This window comes from Ambystoma mexicanum, chromosome 6q (assembly GCF_040938575.1).
Source record: "Ambystoma mexicanum isolate Mex_15411 chromosome 6q, UKY_AmexF1_1, whole genome shotgun sequence".
NCBI classification, from domain to species: domain Eukaryota; kingdom Metazoa; phylum Chordata; class Amphibia; order Caudata; family Ambystomatidae; genus Ambystoma; species Ambystoma mexicanum.
The window spans coordinates 1,254,994,923-1,255,016,611 of NC_090937.1; the positions used below are offsets into that span (position 1 = coordinate 1,254,994,923).

Consider the following 21,689-nt stretch of genomic DNA (forward strand, 5'->3'; position numbering starts at 1 on the left):
TAACTGTTAACAATTGGTGTGTTATTACTGAACTAAGGGTAACTTTAATACCACATAGTAGTGTATATATTGTGTTAACTATTTGAGTAGAATGTCATAGTACAAAGTGAGTGTTGTTTATTTGTATATATTCACCTAAACCTAAGCAAGTTAATAAAATAACTGTGTTAGCACATAACATAGTTTGTGGACATTTCTTTGTGGGGTGCTTTGGTGATTCACTGTTCCTAAGAACCAGCTTGCATCGCTTCCCTTGAGTCTGAGCCTTGGTTGCTCATCCATTGCTACCCTTTGAGAGCCTTGCCGGGTGCCTCTGTGTCTCTAACCCAACCATATAGTGGGCAGTACAACAGTGATCCCCCTCCAGTCTTTACACAAGTGGTTTGGGCAAATGAATGCTTGAGTTCTTGAGCAAACTCCCTAGCAGATTGATCCTCTGCACACATTACATTCTAAGCTTCTGTGCAGGCTACTTGTGGGTTTCTATGCGTTGGAAAATGTGTAAAATGGCTGCTTTATAAGACAACCACTTATAGTTATTTTGGTATTTCACTCCTGCAAAGTAACTAGAAAACCACCCATTGTATGTACTCCATATTATTTGTCTTTTTCAATCCGATTGATGCCATGTTCTGTTTGTAAAATTCTTAATGTTCGCAAACCGAATCCTTTGAATTTTTAGGATAAGTTAATATAAATAAATGTGGAACTATGGAAAAAGAGGATAACTTTACCCAGGATGGCGTGAGAAAGAAGCATGCCAGCTCTGGCACACGCATGTTGGCTGGGTTCATGTATTCCGAACTGATGAGGACATGGAGCCAAATGAAGCAGTAAATCGTAAAGCGAGTTGTGCGCTCGCTTTGACATCAGTGCACAGCCTGCTGACACAGGTTCGAATCCCAGCAGGGCCAAACTCAGCCTTTCATCCTTCCGAGGTTGATAAATGAGCACCACACACTGTGGGTAATAATAAGCAGCGCTCAGATGCCTGATGGTTTGTAGCGCTGTATAAATGCTAAATTATTATTATTAACTACTACGGGCTGTGCAGTTATTGTTTTGGCTTTGTTAGTTGAACTGTGAATACTTCTGTCGATGGTCATTTCGGTGTTTCTCCTCGTCAGCCTTGCAGTCATAGTCACAGGAAGAGGTTTCTGTGTTAAGCCAATGATGTTACCAGATGAGACTCAAAGGTTGGATAGTCAAAAATCGACTGCTTCAATCACATGTATGTCTCAACCTGCTCTAATCGGGTGGCATCAGTGGCTTTTCACAGGGTCTCTCACTAAATTGTACTTGTAAATTCCATAGGGAAAGCGCACATACGGTGTCTGCATAGCAGTGACTTGTATGTAATGTATTTCTTCGAGCCCGCTGGCTGCAGAAAGTCTTTGAACACAGCAGTATTACGAGAGTGTTTTCTTTGTTGGATTTTTTTCTTTTGCAAGACAGAAAAGCATTTGTAAAATGTATGCCACTGTTCTGGACATGTAGTCTGAAAATGAATCAAGCTCATATACATCTGGGAGGATGCCCTGAACTAATGGTATCATTTGTAGGATTACACACCCTATGCGTGGGGGTAGGGGCATTGGCGGGAGAGTGAGGGCCAGTCAGATGCTGTCCATATATTCACACATTAAAATAATAGCCAAAGAACTATTGTTACAGTTAAGTAATTTTTCATTTGTATTTAAAACCTGATCTAAAAATAGATAATTTGTGTTTAATTAATACCAATGCACTTACTTTAACTTTAACTTTGTTTGTTTTAGTGTTAGATAAACCCCACGAGCTGGCAAGAGAAATTGGCAAAATCATTTTTAAGGACATCATGAAGAGGTTGTCTGGCCGGGACGGTCTCGAGCATCTGAGCTCCTCCATTCCTGCTCTGATGGATTCCAGCTGCTGCGGCTACCATAAAGCCTCACATGTGCTTGCAGTCATTCATGAGACTGGACTCTCTGCACCTAGGGATGCTATGCAGGTATTAGTTGCTTAACTATTAGACAGCCACATAGTGGTTGCCAAATGGGATAAGAAAGTGAGGTGTACTATGCGCTGTTTATCTATTTGAGTTTATTTTGTGGTCACTTTAAAGGCCAATTGCCCTGTTAATGAGAACACATTTTTATGATGTGTATTTCATTGAAAAACCTCTCAAGCAGTATACATAGACACCAAGTACATAATTTGTAAAGCTGCGCATTAAAAATTTAACTTTGACATTCAAACAATATCTCCAAAAATAAGAATTTGCGAACAGCTTTATGACTGCTGTTTCTTGATTGGTTTTATTTGTGCATAAGGATGGGTACGAGTCAAGCCAACGCATGTTTCATACTCGCAGACACTTTCTCATGATATCTGCACACTTTGTTATTTATCAAGAGTAACTCCTGTGTTTAGGGGTGTACAATACTCGGGGGATCCTATGAATACAAATAGTCTAAAGCCAGATTCCAACTTCAAGGGGAACAGTTTGTTACCTGAAGAAAAGTGCCAAAAGGCAGGCTACGCCAAGCTCATAAAGAGGGTGCTGTGAGCTCTTTTGGGGACCTCATGGCTGTTGCGCTGGTGCAGTACCTGGATTTGAATGGCATAAAAAGGAAACGTGTCTCCACCGGTAGTAAGGAGTGTAGCGAACCCCAGGAAAATTCTGTGAATTAAAAGGAAGCCAAAGAAAAAGTAATGTGTAACAAAAATTAATATTACTTTGCATTTAATAAGTAAAATAATTACTTACATAGGAACTGCCGATGGTTAATGCATACTTAAATTGATATATATTATACAAATCAATAAATATGTCAACGATGTGATAGAAATGGCATTAAAAAGAGCAATATACACTAAGGTAAGTACTATGCTAATCACTGTCAAGTATTACCATAACGGTCTGCTCTTCCCTCTGAGTCTGCCTCAGAGATCTCCAGTACATAAGATCCTGTTCTTCTGTTAAAGCCCTGGAGGGCAGTCTGTTTGAAACTATACTGTTCCAGAGAACAGGCCATTTGGATTACAGAAGTAACGGTGTCATTACGTACTGTCCTTAACCGTAAATGGTTCCATTAGCAAATCCCTGGCATATGCAGTCCGACAAAAATAAAGGAATAGGGCCCCAAATTGAAATACAATTGGCAGCTTACTTGCTAGTGGAAGCTAGCATCTCCACATTCCCTCATCATTCTCTCTCATTCACAGTGATTGGAAATCCTGCTGTGAGGCACCTGCAGGGAGCTGGTGTTAACTGGCTGATACAGGCCGCCCCAAAGTACAATGTGTGCTGCTGCTCGGGCTCTGCATTGAAGAACTGTCCCACTCCGCACGGGATGGGAAAGAGAGCAGGCAATCCTTTTTTATCAATACACAACAGAGTGTTTTGATGCAGCAAATCTATGGGACACACTAATCTCTTTCTTCCTTTGAATGATCCTCAGGAGCTGATTTCTTTTCTCCTCCCCACACCATGAACAAGTGTGGGTAAAAGTGTGGGGAGCCTTTCCTTTCTCTTTGCCTGGAACATAGATGGTCTACTCATTCTCTTGAAACACAGCAACACTGCTTTACTCCCGTGACTGTGGCAGTAGGAGGGGGTCAGGAAGATGGTTTCTTTTCATCAAGTGCTGAAGGTGTAGTGCATCCTGCCTCTCAATGGAGCACAGGGGCAGAAGCAGGCAGCAGTTGTTTGCTGAAGCGCCACAGCAGAAATTGTACCATTTCTGCGACTACACTATGTCACCTGATACGATTCCTGCGCCTTTGCACGGTAAAAAAATGCTGTCCCCAGTACTGCGACTAAGGGGAAGCAGGGGTTGCAGCAGGCCTCCAGATAAGGTGGGTACGAGGCCTTTTTACGCATGAAAATCTTGTAAATATGACAGCTTTATTATTTTCATGGGTACATTTACACACAGGTTTAGAGCAGAGGGCAGTGCAAAGGTCAGGTTACTTGAAAAAAACCAGAAGGCTTCTTTTGAGGTTTATCTACATGGATGTAATTGCGAGCCACCTCTGAAACAGAATTTCTATGAAGCCTTTCAAAAAAATAAACTGCACACTGTGATAAAAGGAATGGTTTCTTTCCATTCAGCTTCAGAAGCATTGTGCACGTTTTCTTTGAATTTAAGGATTGTATAACTAATAAGATATAAAACAAAGTTGCAATTGATAATTCATATTTATTAACAAGTTATGCTTTTTTTTTTTTTCCCCAGTGAAAGCAAACCAGCATTGCACAATTGTATTTTTCAAAGTTCCGGTGCTGTGTGCATAATCATGCAGAGGCAGATAATGTTTACAGTTATAATTTAATTTACACTCTAATTATAAAAACAGTGTGTAAAATGATGACTATGCACAGTCTAGTTTAGTTTACATCCATTCGACCTTACAGTCAATGGGGTACATTACTATAAATGGTCAGTGGCAGCAGAGTCTTTGCTCAAAGATGAGTGATTGTCATTACACTGATCACAGGTGTTCTAGCCTCTCAAATCTTCAGGACTACAATTAAAACATCCAAAACCTGACTTTCAAGGAAGTGCAAGTGCTGTTCAAAAGCAAACAAATGAAAGTTACATTGATAATTGAAATAGAAACTCAGCAAAACCTGTCCCTGTGATAATCCAGATAGGTATTTAACTTGATGTAGCGCTTCATGAATGGCTCGTCATACATCTAGGTACTGTGATTATTATACCTCAGTCGATATTCACTTAACCAACCTCTGAAGGATGTTAGCCAATAAGATAGCTCAGCCGGTTGAGCACTCGTTGCTGCAATCTGTGCGTGATCTGTAGGTTGCGGGTTCGAATCCCGGCAAGTCCAACTCAGCCTTTCATCCTTTCGAGGTCGATAAAGGAGTACCGACTTTGGTTTGGTGGTAATTGTGATAAATATGTTCTATGCACAGCGCTTTGCCAAAAGAGCTATATAAATAACCATTTGAACACTAGATTAGATATAGAATTTAGCATGGAGTCCATGTCTCTCTGCACTGTTGTATCATAACACTGGCATACCATTAGGTAGTAATAGCTCCAGGAAATTAGGACTTTCATTAAACATCAAAAGACAATTCTGCTATCGAATCTCAAAACACACAATCAAATTCATGTTTGCTATATAATTGGCTAGGTTTTTGTGATTTAAACATTTAAATATATACAGGAGAGATCAAATGGTCAGAAATAATGAAAGGCGTATTCTGTCACAATGCAGAAAGCTGCTGCATAGTAATGATTTCAATACAGTTTTTGCACACGTCGGCTGGATGCCGCATACATTTTACTCTCTTGCCAAGGAGAAAAGTCATTTTTACTCTCTTAAAATCACATTTACTCTCAAAGTTTAAAAATACAGAGTAAAATACTCCCACCTCCAAAATCTTATCTGGAGCATTGGTTGCAGGGTTGTCCTCGCTCTTCTTAGTCGTGGTAATGGTGGTCGGGGTTGCAGGCTGTCTCCCGCATCCATTAAAAGGAGAGCGGGGGACAAGATAGTTTAAGAAGAAAAAAAGAAAGAAAAAAGGGACCATGCTTCGCAGGGATCGAGGGAAGTGTTCAGAAGTGTGCCGCCGTTAAGGTAAGTGGCCAGGGGGCAGCGGGGTAAAGGGATGCGGGCCACAGTGAACTATATGATCACTGCGCCGCACCGTAATGGTCGTTGACATTTTTGTTGGCGGAATTACAGGAGGTGCAGTGGTCACATAGATTCCCACAGCGCAGGTACAAGCATTGTGCGCCTCTGACTTAGGAGCGCTACTCCCGGAAACAGTTGAGCTTCTAGCTTTCTCTTGTTTTGATGCCATGGAGGAGTCACTTTCCTGTGATCTACTGCAGGCGGGTAAACAAAATAATGCTATGGGCTCACAAAGTGAGGAGTGTTAATACCTAGGGCAGGCTCAGACTAAACCATGACAGGACTGTCAGAGTGGAGGTCTTCTCCCTTCCCGTCATCTCAGGTGCACCCCTTTAAAACTGGTGCCAAAGTCCTTTTATTCAGACCACAGGCCTGCACATTGTCTCCTTCACCCCAAGTGTGCACTTCTCCCGCTGCCTAGGGTCATGTCTAAGGGTGGCCATTTTGAATCAGATAATCATCCAGGAAAGAGTAGTTTCTTCCAAAATGGAACCCTGTCATTTTTCCCACAGATTTCAATTCAGAAAATCAGCTAAGCACATGGACTTCATCCTGGCTTTCCCCTTTTAATGGCAGTACGCACACTGACTATAAATCTATTTATTTTGCATAAAATATTACATTTTCACATGTGCTTTAATGAATACTTTCTTTTCCCAAGTGTGCATGTATTGCTTATACTGTGACCCCAGGATTTTTGTGGATTTACATATTGTTAAATCATGAGCAAGTAATGGGTAGAAGATTTGTCACGAACAACACATTCTTATTGCGTGTCTTAACGGCTACATTTTGTATGGTGGGAGTTCTCTGGTGAGTAGCAAGTAGTCACTTTTTTTGACCAGCATGTGTATTGGGGTATCCTGTGAAAATGTTCATTAGGCCGCCATTTTTGAAGATTCTTTTTCTCTAGAATGTGGAACCCATTTCTTGTGATACCCTCTGCTTGTCTTCATCTTCTGTCATGGGCGAACTGTCCACACCTTAGAGGTGACAAGGAGCGCCCTACCAAACATGTGCCTGTATCGTACTGCTACCACTTCTCACACATGCAAAGTACTACCTTGCAAGGGAGGCTGGAGCTTTCCAGAATTGGTACTTTTTCATTTTTTCCTGGAAAATAATCGGAGACAATCTGTGTCCATATCACTACAATCAATTCGGCAAGTTTTTGTCCATTTTTGTCCCTTTCTTTGTACCGCATTCACCTCCACGACTGTTTCTCTGTTCCCTTTCCCCTTTCTCACCGGAGAAGCAGCACCCCCAGGCCTCAACCTTGCTAAGGTAGGACATCGACACTGGTGAGTATAAAGGCAAGATCATAGAAGCCAAACGTAACCATTATAATGAACAAATAAGCAGGGCAGGAAATGAAACGAAGGAACTCTTTAAATTGTTTATAACATGGGAAAAGCCTAAAGTACTAAACCAAAATATAAACCCCAAAAAAGAAGATTGCACACAAGTTCAAAAGGCATTTGCAGACAAGCTTGTGCTTGCTCAGGCCAAGATTTGTAAAGAGCTGGACAGGTTGAAGATTGTAACAGTAGGTGATATTACAAGGACTTGGCAACAAGAAATGGTGGCTGACCAAATGCCCTCTGATCCTAGAGAGCAAAATCTGGTGGCGCCTTCTCCGCACTTTAGTTTTTCAACTGTAACGATCTCAGAAATTGAAGAAATTCTAAAGGCTATGCATCCCACAAGTTGTCCAGGGGAAGCTATTGCCATATAAGGTCATCTTGGAACATCATGGTGTTTTTGCACCATTCTTGTGCAGATTTGCTAATGCCTCCTTTAATCACTGCGTCATATCGCAAATCATCAAGGATGATGCAGTGACGCCCCTTTTGAAAGAACAGTGTTTGGATCCTAATCATGCAGCAAACTTGCGGCCCATATCCAATACCTTTTTTCTTTCTTAAATTGATCGACAAGCTGGCCATCATGCAGCTCCAACGACATATGGTGGCTGTAGGCATGTTACATCTGGAACAATCAGGTTTTCGATGCACCTATGGCACAGAGAGTGCCTTGGTCGACCTCCAAACACAGATGTTTGACAGTGTTGGAGAGGAGTGGATCAGGGCTGCTGATCTTGCTTGATCTATCAACATTTTTTGATCTACTGGACCATACAATACTGTTGGAGAGATTGGCTGTCACAGGGGGATTCTCAGGGGAGGCGGTCAGGTGGATGAGGTTGTTTCAGGAGGCACGTAGATCCAGGGTTCATTGGGAAGATGTCTCGTCTGATTCGTATCCCATTGTCTGTGGGGTCCCGCAGGGGGCATGCCTGTCTCCCTCACTTTTTAACATATGTATCCAGCACCTGTGCTTGGAATTGGAGAGATTGGGGGTTTTCTTCACAAATTATGCTGATGATTTTCAGCTGTCAGTGGAATTTAGCAGAAATTATGCAGAGGACTAGGAGAGGTTAAATAATATCTACCTGTTTATAAAAAAATGGATGTCCTTTAATTGGCTGTGCTTAAATGCCAGGAAAATCGAGCTGATGATTTATGGGTCCAAGCACACTAGGGAGTGTTTAGGTCAGGATTTTTCCAGCTTCCTGACCGAGGGCAGCTTGATTCCAGTGGCTACCAAGGTGAAGGCTCTTGGTACTTACATGGAGGCTAATCTTAATGTGGATGCCCATGTGGACTATATTGGGAGGAATACACTGAGATTGGTTTGTCCTATGGTCACAAAGGATAACCGTGCGAAATTGGCACGGGCTATTATATTACCGCGTTTGGACTATTGTAACTTTCTGCTGGGGGGTGCCAGTAAGGATGCAATACAGAAATGGCAGAAAATACAAAACGAAGCAATGCCTATGGTTCACCACATGGCATGGAGAGAACTAGTGACAGCAGTTCGGAGAGAGAGCTGCATTGGCTCCCGTTGACAGCTATGGTCCTTTTTAAGTTGCTAACCTCAGGACATAAGTGTATTTTTGGGACTGCCCCTCAATATCTTAGAGAAGGTGGGAATCTATCAACCCACTAGGAACCTTCTTTCAGCTGAGGCATGCCTCCTTAGAGTAAATCGATACAAAAGAGCCTGGGGCTATGCCCGCTCTTTCCCCGTTCGGGTGGCACGGTCCTGGAATGAGCTACCAGAATCACTCCGGAAGGAAGAAAATCATCTTGCTTTAGAAAGTTGCTGAAGACCAGGATGTTTATGCAAAGAAACCTGAGAATCCTGGTATTCCTGTTCTGTAGCTCTGTCCCTTTGTTCAGTGCTTGAGGGCTTTGGCGCTTTATAAACAAAACAACCTAACATAACACAACCACTGGTTCCACATTAATCATACCCTACTCTCAGAGCAAACCCAAACTTTGGGAGGTCCACAGTTAGTTGCCCTCCATGGTTCCCCATCTGCTTATTGCATTTCATCATGGACCAACCAGCATTTAGGTTTTGGTTATTGGTAGCCCTCAGGACTGCTTTCCTCCACCCATGGTGGTTGTCCAGGTCCCCACCAGTGCTTTCCGGGGGGTCATCCACTGGTCCCACACTGTCTGGTTCAAAGGCAAGCTATCCTCTCCTATGAATTCTGATATCACAGTCGTCGGGGGTGCTCTTTGGACTGCCCATCACTCATCCCAGTTTTATCTTCACCAATATATCTCAAGTACCCCTTCCCCCCACACCCCTGGCACTAGATAAATTTAAGGATTGGTATGAGCACTCGGCCACTGTCAGCTCTCGGCTGACATGAAAGAAGTTGGTCCGGTATTATTATTCGTACTTCTTTCATTTCATTCAGCAATAGGAAACCATGGGTGGCTTTAACCACTATACAAGAAAAGCAAATCAATGTGCACACCTTTCATTGAGCATCTTCACTCCATATTTGGTACATTATGCCATCTCAATGCTACATGTCATCATTCTAATCGTTGGGAGGGAGTCACATCATGTCATCTCTCAACATAAAAAAGTGAGACTTCCTGCTAACCTCTAAGCACCTTGCCATTCACTTTGGCAAAACACATTCTAGGGTAATAGCTCATTTATAACTAGCAAGTTGAGCATTTCACTGTATTTTTGCAAATCCGGCACAGGTGAGGTTAAACCTAACGTCACAGGATGGATCCACCTCGCAGGCCTCTCTTATTTTGGTACATTCGGTGCCCCTGCTGACTTCACTGATGTGAACTTATGGTTAATGCACAGATGCCTGCTGGGTAAACTATTCACACACTTGTTGCCCAGGCCCTGCCTGCAGTGAGAACAGTCATGCTTATTTTAACATCAATAGGTGTTTTTCCTACAGGAGTGACTGTTTCTATGGCTGCATCTAGCACGGTGCGGGCTGGTTCGTTGATAACTCTGCATTGTCATGTGCAAACATAATCATTCATTTACATATATTGGGGCCACGGCACATTATGGGAGATTGTGAGAGTGCATTAGAGACATAATTCAGCATTGTCTCAGAACAGAGCTCGGTTTATCATGTACTGCAAAGCATACACCAAACATGAAGCACATGTATAACATGGACTAACATCTCAATATCATATGGGGGAATTCTGACATTACATGCTGAAACAACAACAGAAATATACTTTAAAAATAAAACAATATTTTTATCTGATATGATGCGTATGCTCACCAATTAAAAGATGATCAGAATGCATACTGGACTCTTTGTTACATTACACTTTGTATATGTCCTATACTAAATTGCACATGCTATATGAAACATTTAATAGCTTTTGAATGCATTTATAATGTCCTCTGATCTAGCTACCCGTTTCACCCAACACTTGACAAAGCACAACTCTTCAAATAGCGCAGAAAGCTGCCTGAGATTATTACAACTGTCTTCAAACAAACCCATCAAACAGAGATATATTATATATGTTATGTTATTTGGAATTTATATAGCGCTTTATATATCATTGGTATGACCCAAAAGCGCTGCTAGGTTGAACGAACTCGGGGACCACAGTCCAGGTCAGTAGAGAGAGTAAGTGTTGTAGGGTGCGTGGGTGCACCAGTTATGTGTGCAGCTGATGGTGACTGCATCCTAGTGTTAGGTGTGATGGTGATCATATCAGTTGAAAGTGTGCTGTCTGGAGGGTGGACAGCCAGACTAGGTTCTGGCTGCATTAGGCCTGTAGGACGCTTACGTGTGCAGCTAGGCCGGTTTGTCATGGGCTATAGCTGCGTTTTATTACAGTGATGGGTGATTATGGGGTAGTGTTCGTAAGTGAGCAGCTAGGCCGAATTTATCGAGGGGTTTATCTGTATTCTAATTATGTGATGGTGTAGGGTAGAAAGTAAGCGTAGTGATATGATATGAGGGTTCATCCACAAAGTGCCTAGGCACAGTGCGCTTCGCAGGTGCTAGACAATAAGGGAGGGAACGAGGGAGAACGCAAAGACACTCCCACAGGCAATGAGCAGCACGAATGTGAAGACTAGCTTCTGTACGCGGTCTGGAGAACCCAGACCGTGCACGTGTTGAGGCAGACAGGAGTGCATGCCTCGCAATGATACATGGGGACTGGAGGGGCTGGGTACACAGTGACATCGCGGGGGCCCGGGGCTGGGACCGACGGCAAGCAAGAAGGGGAAGAGATACAGAGAGACATCATTGAGGGACTCGATGACAAGGGAGGGAATGAGGGAGAACACAGACACTCCTACAGGCCGTGGGCAGCGTGAATGTGATGACTAGCTGTAGAGACATCCAGACTGTGTAAGTGCTAATGCACGGACCGGAGGGCATGCTTGGGAACGGTACATGGGGACCGTAGGGGTTGGGTACACAGCAACATCATGGAGGACCGGGGTAGGGGCAAACAGCAAGCATGCAGGGGCCACAGAGACATATCACAGGACAGAGGTGCTGGGGGTATACAGTGACATCAAGGGGGACTAGATGGGGGCAGGCGTACACAGCGACAACACAGGAGCTGGAAGGGGTAGGGGTATACAGGGACATCGCAGGGACTAGGAGGCTGGGGTTGAGCGACAGAAAGGGGGGGGCCAGAGGGATACACAGCGACATCACAGGGAACAAGCACACAGCGACACACAGGCACTGAGGGGCACATATCGACATCACGGGGACTGGCGGGGTGGGCATACAGAGGGATACATAGCGACATCACGGGAAACGGGGAAGGGGTACACGACATACGGGGCATCACAGGAACTAGGGGAGCTGGGTTTATAGCGACAGAATAGTGGGCAAGAGGGATACAAAGCGACATCATGGGGAACAAGCGACACAGGGCACAGAGTCAACGCTATGAAGGGAATCCACCCCATCAGCACATGTAGATTCTATTTTAGTTGAGTTAAGGGTGCAGAGCTGCAAAGCTGACAAATCCATTGGGTTACACACTTTGTCCACCACATTGAGTTTGATGCGCAACAGGGTCACTCAGTTCATTCAACACATGAATAAATAATCCCTCATCCCAAACCCCAGTAGAATATTTTGGGGACGAAGTCTGAAAGGGCATCCGTCTGGCTGAGTAGTGGTCCCCAGAAGTTGGTAACTTTGAAAGTACACCACACAAGGAGTCCTCCTTGTGACTATTGGATTAATGGCACATTGCTTGCATCATAACTGTCTAATATTTGAACCCAGGGAGAGGGAGGTGTTGGCAGACGTTCCTCCCTTCACCCTCTTTTCTTCAGCCACATCTCTGATGGCAAAGTGCTTGTTGCACTTTGCGCCCCTCCGCTTCCACGTCATTGTTTTGTTCCTGAAATCCTAACAGCTTGTGGGTTTGTGTGGTAATGCCATGGTGCTATTGGCTCTTGATTGGGCTCCACAGTCTCGCAGTCAATCAGTCAATGTACAATGGTCTCTGGTGATACTGAAAGGGCCATATGAAGGAATTCAGTGTAGTGTTCAAGTTTCAAGAAAGACAAATGGATAGTTTTCTGGGTGACTGGACACCTATATGCTCTTAGTCGATGTTTAGTTGGTGGTATGCTGGTTCATTGTAGTCATTGCATGCATCTGTGTTCTGCATGTGGAACCAATGGCACACGTGTTCTATAAGTTGCTATGAAGCCATGGGATTGATAGTAATGGGATGATGGCATCCCAATGAGTGAAACCCTCTCAGGGGGTGGGCGACTCTTCTGATGGGGGTTTGGTGCTTATTTGTATTGGTCTGGTAAGACATTGCCTGTCTGAAACCTTTACCGCTGGCTCGTCGGTAGTAGGGGGTGGCGTTGTGCAGTGTGATGGAGGGGAGGGGTGAGGGGAGGGGGTTGGCAATGTAAGTTTTCGCTTTTTGTAGGCCTCCCAAAATCGGCCAAAAAAAATCGGTATTTTTGTTGGGCGACCCACAAAAACCAAAATGATCACATAAACCGTTATTTTCCATTTCTTAATTTGTGTTTTATGTGTACCACAGGGATTGCTGTACAGTTTGGTTGGAGCTCAAGGAGACGAAAGGCTGGCTGTGATGAAACTTGGGTACAAACACTACCAAGGCATCGACAATTACACACTAGATTTGGACCTTGCATATGCTTACTACAATAATATCGCCAAAAAGACGCCGCAGGATCATCAGACTTTGCAAGGAGAGCAGGTAAAATCCGGTACTATTGGCATCCTCTTTACATCTTCTGCATGAAATCAATCCCTAAAGGTCAGTCTTTAAATCAGTCGCTGTTTCTGCCAAACAAATATGACACAGGTAATGATGAATCAGGACTGGCAGATTCACACAGAGTTGAGGCGTATTCTAAGGGGAAGAGGGATCGCAGTTAAGTATCTAATTTTCTTACTGCTTTTTTGATCACTCGCAAGTTGTTCTCCCTTTTTATATTCATGGAATACATCTTCCATTTGCTGGTTGAATTCTCACCAATTACATTTTGAGAAATGACCCTTTTCCCTGTATTCAGTACAGAACAGTCAAGACGGAATATACATTAAGGCACTGATCTGATATGACATTTATAACGCGCCTATACACAAGTGTTTAAAGGCGCAACGAAGCAAGGGAGGGGGAACAGAGGGAAGACAGACAGCGATCTTACTAGGTCAGGTATCATTCAGATCACGCAAGTGCAAAGGAAGGGGGAAAAGAAAAGTGCGGGGGGAGGGGAAAAGTGCAGTACATGGGATTATAAATAACATGAAATAAAGAACGGCCAGCTGGTGGCAATTGCAGGATGAGTGCAGACATAAGTGCTGGTTAGGGGACTGTAGGGATACAGAAAACAGTCCCCAGATGCAGGGGTTGCCAGGGAGGCAGTGCAAGCGTGCAACTGGCAGGAATAGGCCCGAGATCAGATGGGTGGCTAGGTAACCCGTTTAGTCTCATTATCAGCCAGGACTTCAGCAGGGGAAAGGGGGAGAGAAAGCGGAAGCAAAGAGGAAGGTTTTGAGGTGCTTCCGTAACCGAAGATGGTTCTCCTCAAGTTTCAGGGAGGCAGTAAGGCTGTTCCAGAGGGAGGCCCCAGCCGAGGAGAGAGATCTGCCACCAACTTGTTGCTTGGAGAAGCGACTGACCCTGAGGGAGTTGGAGGCGGATGAGCGAAGAGCTCGAGAGGGAAGGTATTTAGGAACCGAGTTGAATGTATTGAGGCCCCAGAAGGCCTTGTGGACGATGCAGAGGGTTTTGAACTTAAACCTCGCAGCGACTGGGAGCCAGTGCAGAGATTTCAGTCCTGGAGAGATACAATCTCTGGGCTTGAGGCCAAGGACAAGTCTCGCAGTCATGTTCTGGATGAGTTGCAGAGGGCATAGAGTAGAAGCAGGCAGATTTAGAAAGTGGTTCTTGCAGTAGTCCAGCCTGGAGAGAACCAGAGCTGTGGAGACAATGAGCTTCTGGGGGAAGGAGAGGAATGGAAGAATACCTCTGAGGATATGCAACTGGTAGTGTGACTTCTTAGAGATTCCAGAGATGTGAGGGGAGAAAGAGAGTGTGGAGTCGAAGATGACCCTAAGGTTTTCAGCCTTGCAGGTGGGAGCTGGAAGAGGGCAAAGAGAGGCTGGCCAGAGAGCTACAGGAAAGGAGGGAGTGGGTGTGCCGATGAGGAGAATCTTAGTTTTAATGGCATTGAGGCAGAGGTCATTGGCGGCACACCACTCCTGGATAGCAGGCAGTCGAAGATGAGGGACGGGGAAGAGGTGGCCGAAGGGAGCCTGAAAATGAGCTGTGTCATCCGCATAGCACTGAGAGTTGGGGCAGAGAGCGGCAATGCGATGGGCAAGGAGTGCCAGGTATTGGTTGAACAGCCAGGGAGAGAGGTTAGACCCCTGGGGGACACCACAGGTAGAGGAAAAGATAGCAGAGAGGAAGAAACCAAGTTGGACCCGGTAGGGTCGTCAGGGATGAAGGGAGTCAGTTAAGCCAGGGCCTGACCGGTGACCTAGGTTATCACGGAGGCACTTTAGCAGGATGGCATGGTTGATGGTGTCAAAGGCAGAAGAGAGATCAAGCAGGAGGAGGACACAGGGGGTGTTAGAGTCGAGGTTTGAGAGCAGGTCTTCACGGATGTTCAGGAGAGCAGTTTCCGTGCTTCTCTGAAGCCAGACTGATAGTCGTGAAGACAACCAACAGACTCCGCATGGAGATTTAGGTGGGAGATGGCCAGTTTCTCCAGGAGCTTGCCCAGGAAGGGAGTGATGGATATTGGGCGATAGTTGGCCGGGCAGAAGGGATCGGCAGAGGGTTTCTTAAGAATAGGGTGCACAAGTGAGTGCTTCAGGGGGGATGGGAAGACTTCAGTGGCGAAGGAGTGGTTGCAGAAGTCAGCCAGAGCAGGAGCCAGGGTGTCAATGTGGTCAAAGATGATCAAAGATGTGTGTTGGTTTAAACCAGGGGATACCCTTGAGCATTTTTGATTTGGACCTGCTAATTTGCAAATCTGTGGATACCCTTCAGCATATCTTTGTGAATCACATTTGCACGTGACCATCTCACGTATGCTCCTGGCATGTCCAGGTTTGCTTCAGGAGTAGTATTCTGTGAATTGGTAAAACACAGTAGATGCAAATTAGAGATGCTTGGTTCACAAAGTCAATAAAGTGTCTACGAACCATCTGATTCCACTGTTGCCTCTCTTCATTATTGATTTGATTTGTGACACCACTAGGAAAAATAGTTAACGGCAATCCACATTTAAACAGATGTAAGGCCATATTAAAGGTCCAGGAGTTGCTTATAGCAAACAGTGGGCACGTTTGGTGACTGTACTTGGGCTTTTTTAAAATTGTAATTGGTTATTTATAATGCGCTAAATACCCAGAGGATTCTAAGCGTGGACGAGGATCGAACCTGGGTTGTTTCACTTTGTCTTGCTTCCAAGGCGCACCCGTTGCCCCTGAGCTATCCTCCCAAGTCAATGTATCCATGGTTTACGCTACTGTAAACCTGGCATATTAATATTTGACATTGGAGCAGATTAGTGAGCATTAGACTATAAGGGGACATGCAGGTTTTCGAAAATAAAAAGTGCTGTTCATAACTGTTAATGCTTTATCACTGGACTATTTTCCAGCAAAGAAATATTACAATCTGTCTTATTTTCAATATTTTTGTATGCATATTTCTTGCTAAAGAGGTCATCTATTTTTTAGTTGCTTTCAAGCATTTCAAGCGAAAGTAACATCAGTGAAGGAGAGTGAAGTTCTATCTATTATAGAAGCAAAGAAGAAAAATGCAAGATTGCAATTTCTTTTACTTTGCAACCAGTTAATTTACCTACTAATCCTGCATCACCCACCAATAGCAGTAGTATCAGAGGTGGTGATGGTACTATTAATAGTAGTAATAGTACTACTACCAACAGTAGCACTACTTCTACCACCAGTAGTAGAACCACTACTCTTACCAATGGTTGTTTTAGTTCCTTTATTACCAGCAGTACTAGCAGCACTACTACCAAGAGCAGAAGTAGTAACGCTAGTTGTACTACTGCTGCACCACCAGAAGTGGCACTGTCTTCTCCTCCTTTAGGCACTTATCATGTTCAAGACATCCTGCATCGCCTGCAAAGCGTCAACACCGAAATACCCTTATGCCTGGTCAAAAACAGAGTGCAAGAGACAGAGCACTAGGAAACAACCCTTTTCTTGCTATGCATCCTGTCTGCAAAACAAGTTGTCAACACAAATAACAAGCCCACAAATAAAAAGCCCCTTTCACCCTTGACCTCAGGAAAGACCTGAACCCCCTGCACGTCAAAGAACATCTTGCTAATTTTGCTGATCGCTCCTTCCATCCCTTTTCGCCCCTCTCAGTCTGGAGTTCCCCCACTGCCCTGCTCAGCGGCCTAACACAAAGCGAAAGTGTGAGAGGAAACCCCAAGGATCTCGAAGAAGCTTATTCTTCTCCACAGACCTTCAAGCCTGCCTCGGCCACCACTCATACCTTGTTGTTGAGTGCAAACTGCACCAGGTTAAAGATGTAAGGTTTTGAATCAATTTGTACATCCTACACTTAACAGAGAAACAAGGGGGTGGCGGCGCCTGGTTCCCCAAATGTTCAATCCACCATTGTGTGAGGCCAGTCACAGAACTGAGGCAACCTTTGGTGCCGGGGGGTCTCCTGAGGGGACACTGACATTGTAAACGATTAAAAGCCAGTGGTGGCAGGCGATTATATTTTTAAAATATTCTGTTGAAATGGTGCATTTTAAAACCTATGTTTTGAGAAAAATGGGTTAAAAGGTCATGCAGTTTACAATTGGTTCTCTGTGGTAATGCATGAAAAACTCTAGTAGATGCCATACCACCAACAGTACACAGGAGCATTCAACCACATTTTGATGATGTCAGAGTTCACAGCATATGCCAGCATTGCTATTGTAAGCCACTATAATGCAGCTGTGCCCACAATATATATTCACCACATCGTCTCCCTGGCTCCTGCCCTGGCTGACTTTTGCACAGGCCCTCTGCACTGCACTGGCCTCGCACTTCATCTCAAAAACTCAGGACATCCTGTCCTCACTCTCCTCCCCTCTCCTCCCTCCCTCTCTTCCTGGCTCTTCCTCTTGCTCTCTTGCAGCCGCCCCTCCGCCCTCCTTCTCTTCATTTCCACCTTTTTCTGCTGACGAGGTTTCCAGACAAGTCCGATCTATGAAAGCCTCGTCTAAACAGGTTCACCCCTGTTCCTCCAAAACCATCAAGGACCACATCGTCTCCCTGGCTCCTGCCCTGGCTGACTTTTGCAACCACTCATTCGCCTCTGGAGTCTTCCCATCCCCCCTCAAGCACTCCCTTGTGCACCCCCTCCTCAAGAAACCCTCTTCCGACCCCTCCTGCCCGGCCAACTATCGCCCAATCTCCATTACTCCCTTCCTGGGCAAGCTCCTGGAGAAACTGGCCATCTCCCAGCTTAACCTCCATGCTGAATCTGTGGGTAATCTTCATGACCATCAATCCGGCTTCAGAGCGGCCAGAAGCACGGAAACTGCTCTCCTGAACATCCGTGAGGACCTGCTCCTGAACCTCGATTCCAACACTCCCTGTGTTCTCATTCTGCTCGATCTCTCCTCTGCCTTTGACACTGTCAACCATGCCATCCTGCTCAACCGTCTCCGTGATAACCTGGGTATCACTGGTCAGGCTCTGGCATGGCTGACCTCTTTCCTCTCTGGTCGACCCTCCCAGGTCCAAATGGGCTCCTTCCTCTCTGACATCTTTTTCTCCACCTGTGGTGTCCCCCAGGGATCCAACCTCTCTCCCTGGCTTTTCAACCAGTATCTGGCACTCCTTGCCCACCGCATCGCCGCCCTCTGCCCCCACTTCCAGTGCTATGCGGACGATACCCAGCTCATTTTCAGGCTACCCTCGGCCTCCTCCTCTCCTTCCCTCATCTCCGACTGTCTGTCTGCTATCCAGGAATGGTGTGCCGCCAATGACCTCTGCCTTAACGCCAGTAAGACTGAGATTCTACTCATCGGCGCACCCACTCCCTCCTTCCCTGCAGCTCTCTGGCCGGCCTCCCTTGGCCCCCTTCCTGCCCCTACATGCAAGGCTAAAAACCTCGGGGTCATCTTCGACTCCACACTCTCCTTCTCTCCTCATATATCTGATGTCTCTAAGAAATCACACTACCAGCTGCACCTCCTCAGAGGTATTCTTCCCTTCCTCTCCTTCCCCCAGAAGCTCACTGTCTCCCGAGCCCTGGTTCTCTCAAGGCTGGACTACTGTAACAGCCTCTATCTTAATCTCCCTGCCTCCACTCTCCGCCCTCTGCAACTTATCCAGAACAGAACTGCGAGACTTGTCCTTGGCCTCAAGCCCAGGGTCCGTATCTCTCCAGGACTGAAATCTCTTCACTGGCTCCCAGTGGCTGCGAGGATTAAGTTCAAAACCCTCTGCATTGTCCACAAGGCCTTCTGGGGCTTGGGGCCTAAATACCTTCAACTCTCTCTTCCTAAATATCTTCCTTCACGAGCCCTTCGCTCATCCATCTCTAACTCCCTCATGGTCAGCCGCTTCTCGAAGCAACGCGCTGGGGGTAGATCTCTCTCCGCAGCAGGGGCCTCCCTCTGGAACAGCCTGCCTGCCTCCCTGAAACTTGAGGAGAACCATCTCCGGTTCCGGAAGCACCTCAAAACCTTCCTCTTCGCTTCTGCCTTCTCTCTCCCTCTCCCCTGCTAAACCTGCTTAACTCCCCACTGAATTCTGCACTTAACCTGCATCTGGGCCACTCTCAGCGACCTCGGTCCAGGGCCCAGCCACTCTCCACTTGCACTGCCCCCTGGCTCCCCCTGCACTGTGGGACTGTCACTGTATCCCTACAGCCCCCTGCCCAGCACTTGCTCTGCACTTACCTCGCACTTGCCACCAGCTGGCCCTTTTTATTTATTATTTATCATTATTATTTCATTACGCCACTTACCTTGTACTGCACTTTTCCCCCCACCTCCTCCCCCTGCACTTTCTCCTTTTTCCCCTTACCTCTGCACTTGCGCGATCTGAATGACACCTGGCCTAGTAGGATCGCTTGTCCGTCTTCCCCTTGTTTCCCTCCCTCCCTGCCTCGTCGCGCCTTGAAACACTTGTGTATAGGCGCGTTACAAATACCTTATCATATCATATCATATCATATATTCCAGCATTGCCAGTTTACATCATCTTATGAAAATGAGTCTATAGTAAATGACAGCATTCCTGGTGTAAATCACTTTGATTTTGTGTCCACTTTATTTTATTTATTTATTTGCATTCATAACGCACTCACACAGCCCATGGGCAACAAGGAGCTGTTGCAGGAAGATGTCTTAGTTTATGCCCTTATGCCTACTGTAAACAACGTTTATGAGGATGCGAACACAATCTAGGGTTGTATGGTCCCTGAAAATCAAGTTGCTATAGCTGCAGCCACAATCTATTCTAATATTCGCAATATAGCAGATTGGATGATGTTGCACAAACACTATAAACCAGTATTGTCACTATCAATATCTTCCATGGTGAAGCCCCATGCTGCCATACACATGGATTCGTTGCGCACACCGACACTGCTAACAGGGCACATTGGAATCTGGCCTCACTGTGCTAACAGCGCTCGGTGGAATCGTGCCTTTCTGTACTAGCTCTGCATATTGGAGTATTCCCTGGCACATCGGACCTCACTATACTAACTGGGTCTCCTAGAATCTCGTCTTGTTGTATATTAGGCATACTGAAATCTGCCCTTATGTTCGTTAATGGGCAAATATGAATCGGACCTCACTATGTTAACTGGTCTAATTGAATCTGACACACGCATCTCTCCTCTGCTGTGGTCTGCTTTTATTGGTCAGCAAGAATGGGGCTTGGCCGTGTAACTGGGTGCTTGATTCAGCTGTGTGAGTGCTTTGAAGGAATGGGTAACTGCCGTGTAACTACCATTTCCCCAGTTGACCGCCCCATGGCTCCACTCACAGCTTGCAAAGCCGCTGTATGATATGTTTAGTTTTGTATGATCAGGGGCCCCAGTCAGTCCACTCCTTTGGCAGGCTACTGGACCCTCCCTTTGGGATAATGGCAGGGTTCACTTCTTCAGGAAACCCGCCGGGTCCTGCAAAAATGTAAGATATTCATAAACTTACATTAGGAGTTATTAATAACTACTGTATGCACTATCACTACCTCAATATCCGCGAGGTAGAAAAGACATGAGGGAATATTTACTTGCCCATTGACAACACTGCTTTTGCATCTACCAGGCTAGTCAGCGAGACACCTTTTGCAGTTTCCACTATGTTTCGGCATACATTAACGTGCATAGTGTTTTACACCAGTGCAGAGCAACTTTTTGAAAAAAATGTAGAAATGTGCAAATAGCACTCGCAGTGCAATGTGCACCGCTTTCGGGCTGAGACCATGCCATGCCGCTCATTCTACCATTTCTCACTCACTGATGCAGTGTCATTCCAGGCGCCTTCAGCACTAGTGTCACTTTCAGCCCCTGCAACTGTCTGGCGATGCAGAGGATTCTCCGTATGTTTACAGAAAACATATGAAATTCCACTCATGGATTGTGCCATTATTGGAGACTTTCGCCAGCAAAGAGATGCAGATGCGTGTTAATGCTGTGCATTTCTTCTGTCCTTGATTTGCCCAATAATCAGTCCCCACTGAAAGAGGGCCTCCGTCTCCTATTTGAATCATTTGTAATCCGTTCTCTTTGTGTCCTCTCTGTAGGCATATGTGGAAACTGTAAGGCTAATGGAAGATGAAAATGTAAAAGCGCAAACAAAAGAAAATGGCGATGTGTTCTTGTGGCTCAAGCATGAAGCAGAAAGAGGCGATGTGGCTGCCCAGGTAAAACCGACATGTGAATTCCTCAGTGCATGACTATTAATACACTCATTTGCAAAAGAACAGAATGCACACAAATACATGTTTTGTAAACCTTACCTTCGCATTAGTATAGAAAATGTGGCATATTAAAAACTGTAGATTGAAATTGTCGCCTGGGGGGTTACACTGAAAAATATATATCAGTTCATATTTGTATTTATTTGGAGAACAAGCATGTCCATTTTGAACAAATCACCTACATTCCCACGCAGGGTGCCTGTACAATAGCATAAAGATG

General features: G+C 45.3%; 1 protein-coding gene across 3 annotated transcripts in view; it reads left to right on the forward strand.

Annotated features, from left to right (window-relative positions):
- Positions 1-21,689, forward strand: part of SEL1L3 (SEL1L family member 3) — a 797,084-nt gene that overhangs the window by 455,062 nt on the left and 320,333 nt on the right. For all 3 annotated transcript variants that reach the window (XM_069631849.1, XM_069631850.1, XM_069631848.1), the window contains exons 10-12: positions 1,779-1,990; positions 13,047-13,226; positions 21,293-21,412. In XM_069631849.1, coding sequence (XP_069487950.1) covers positions 1,779-1,990; positions 13,047-13,226; positions 21,293-21,412 — 512 coding nt within the window. The remainder of the gene's footprint in view (positions 1-1,778; positions 1,991-13,046; positions 13,227-21,292; positions 21,413-21,689) is intronic.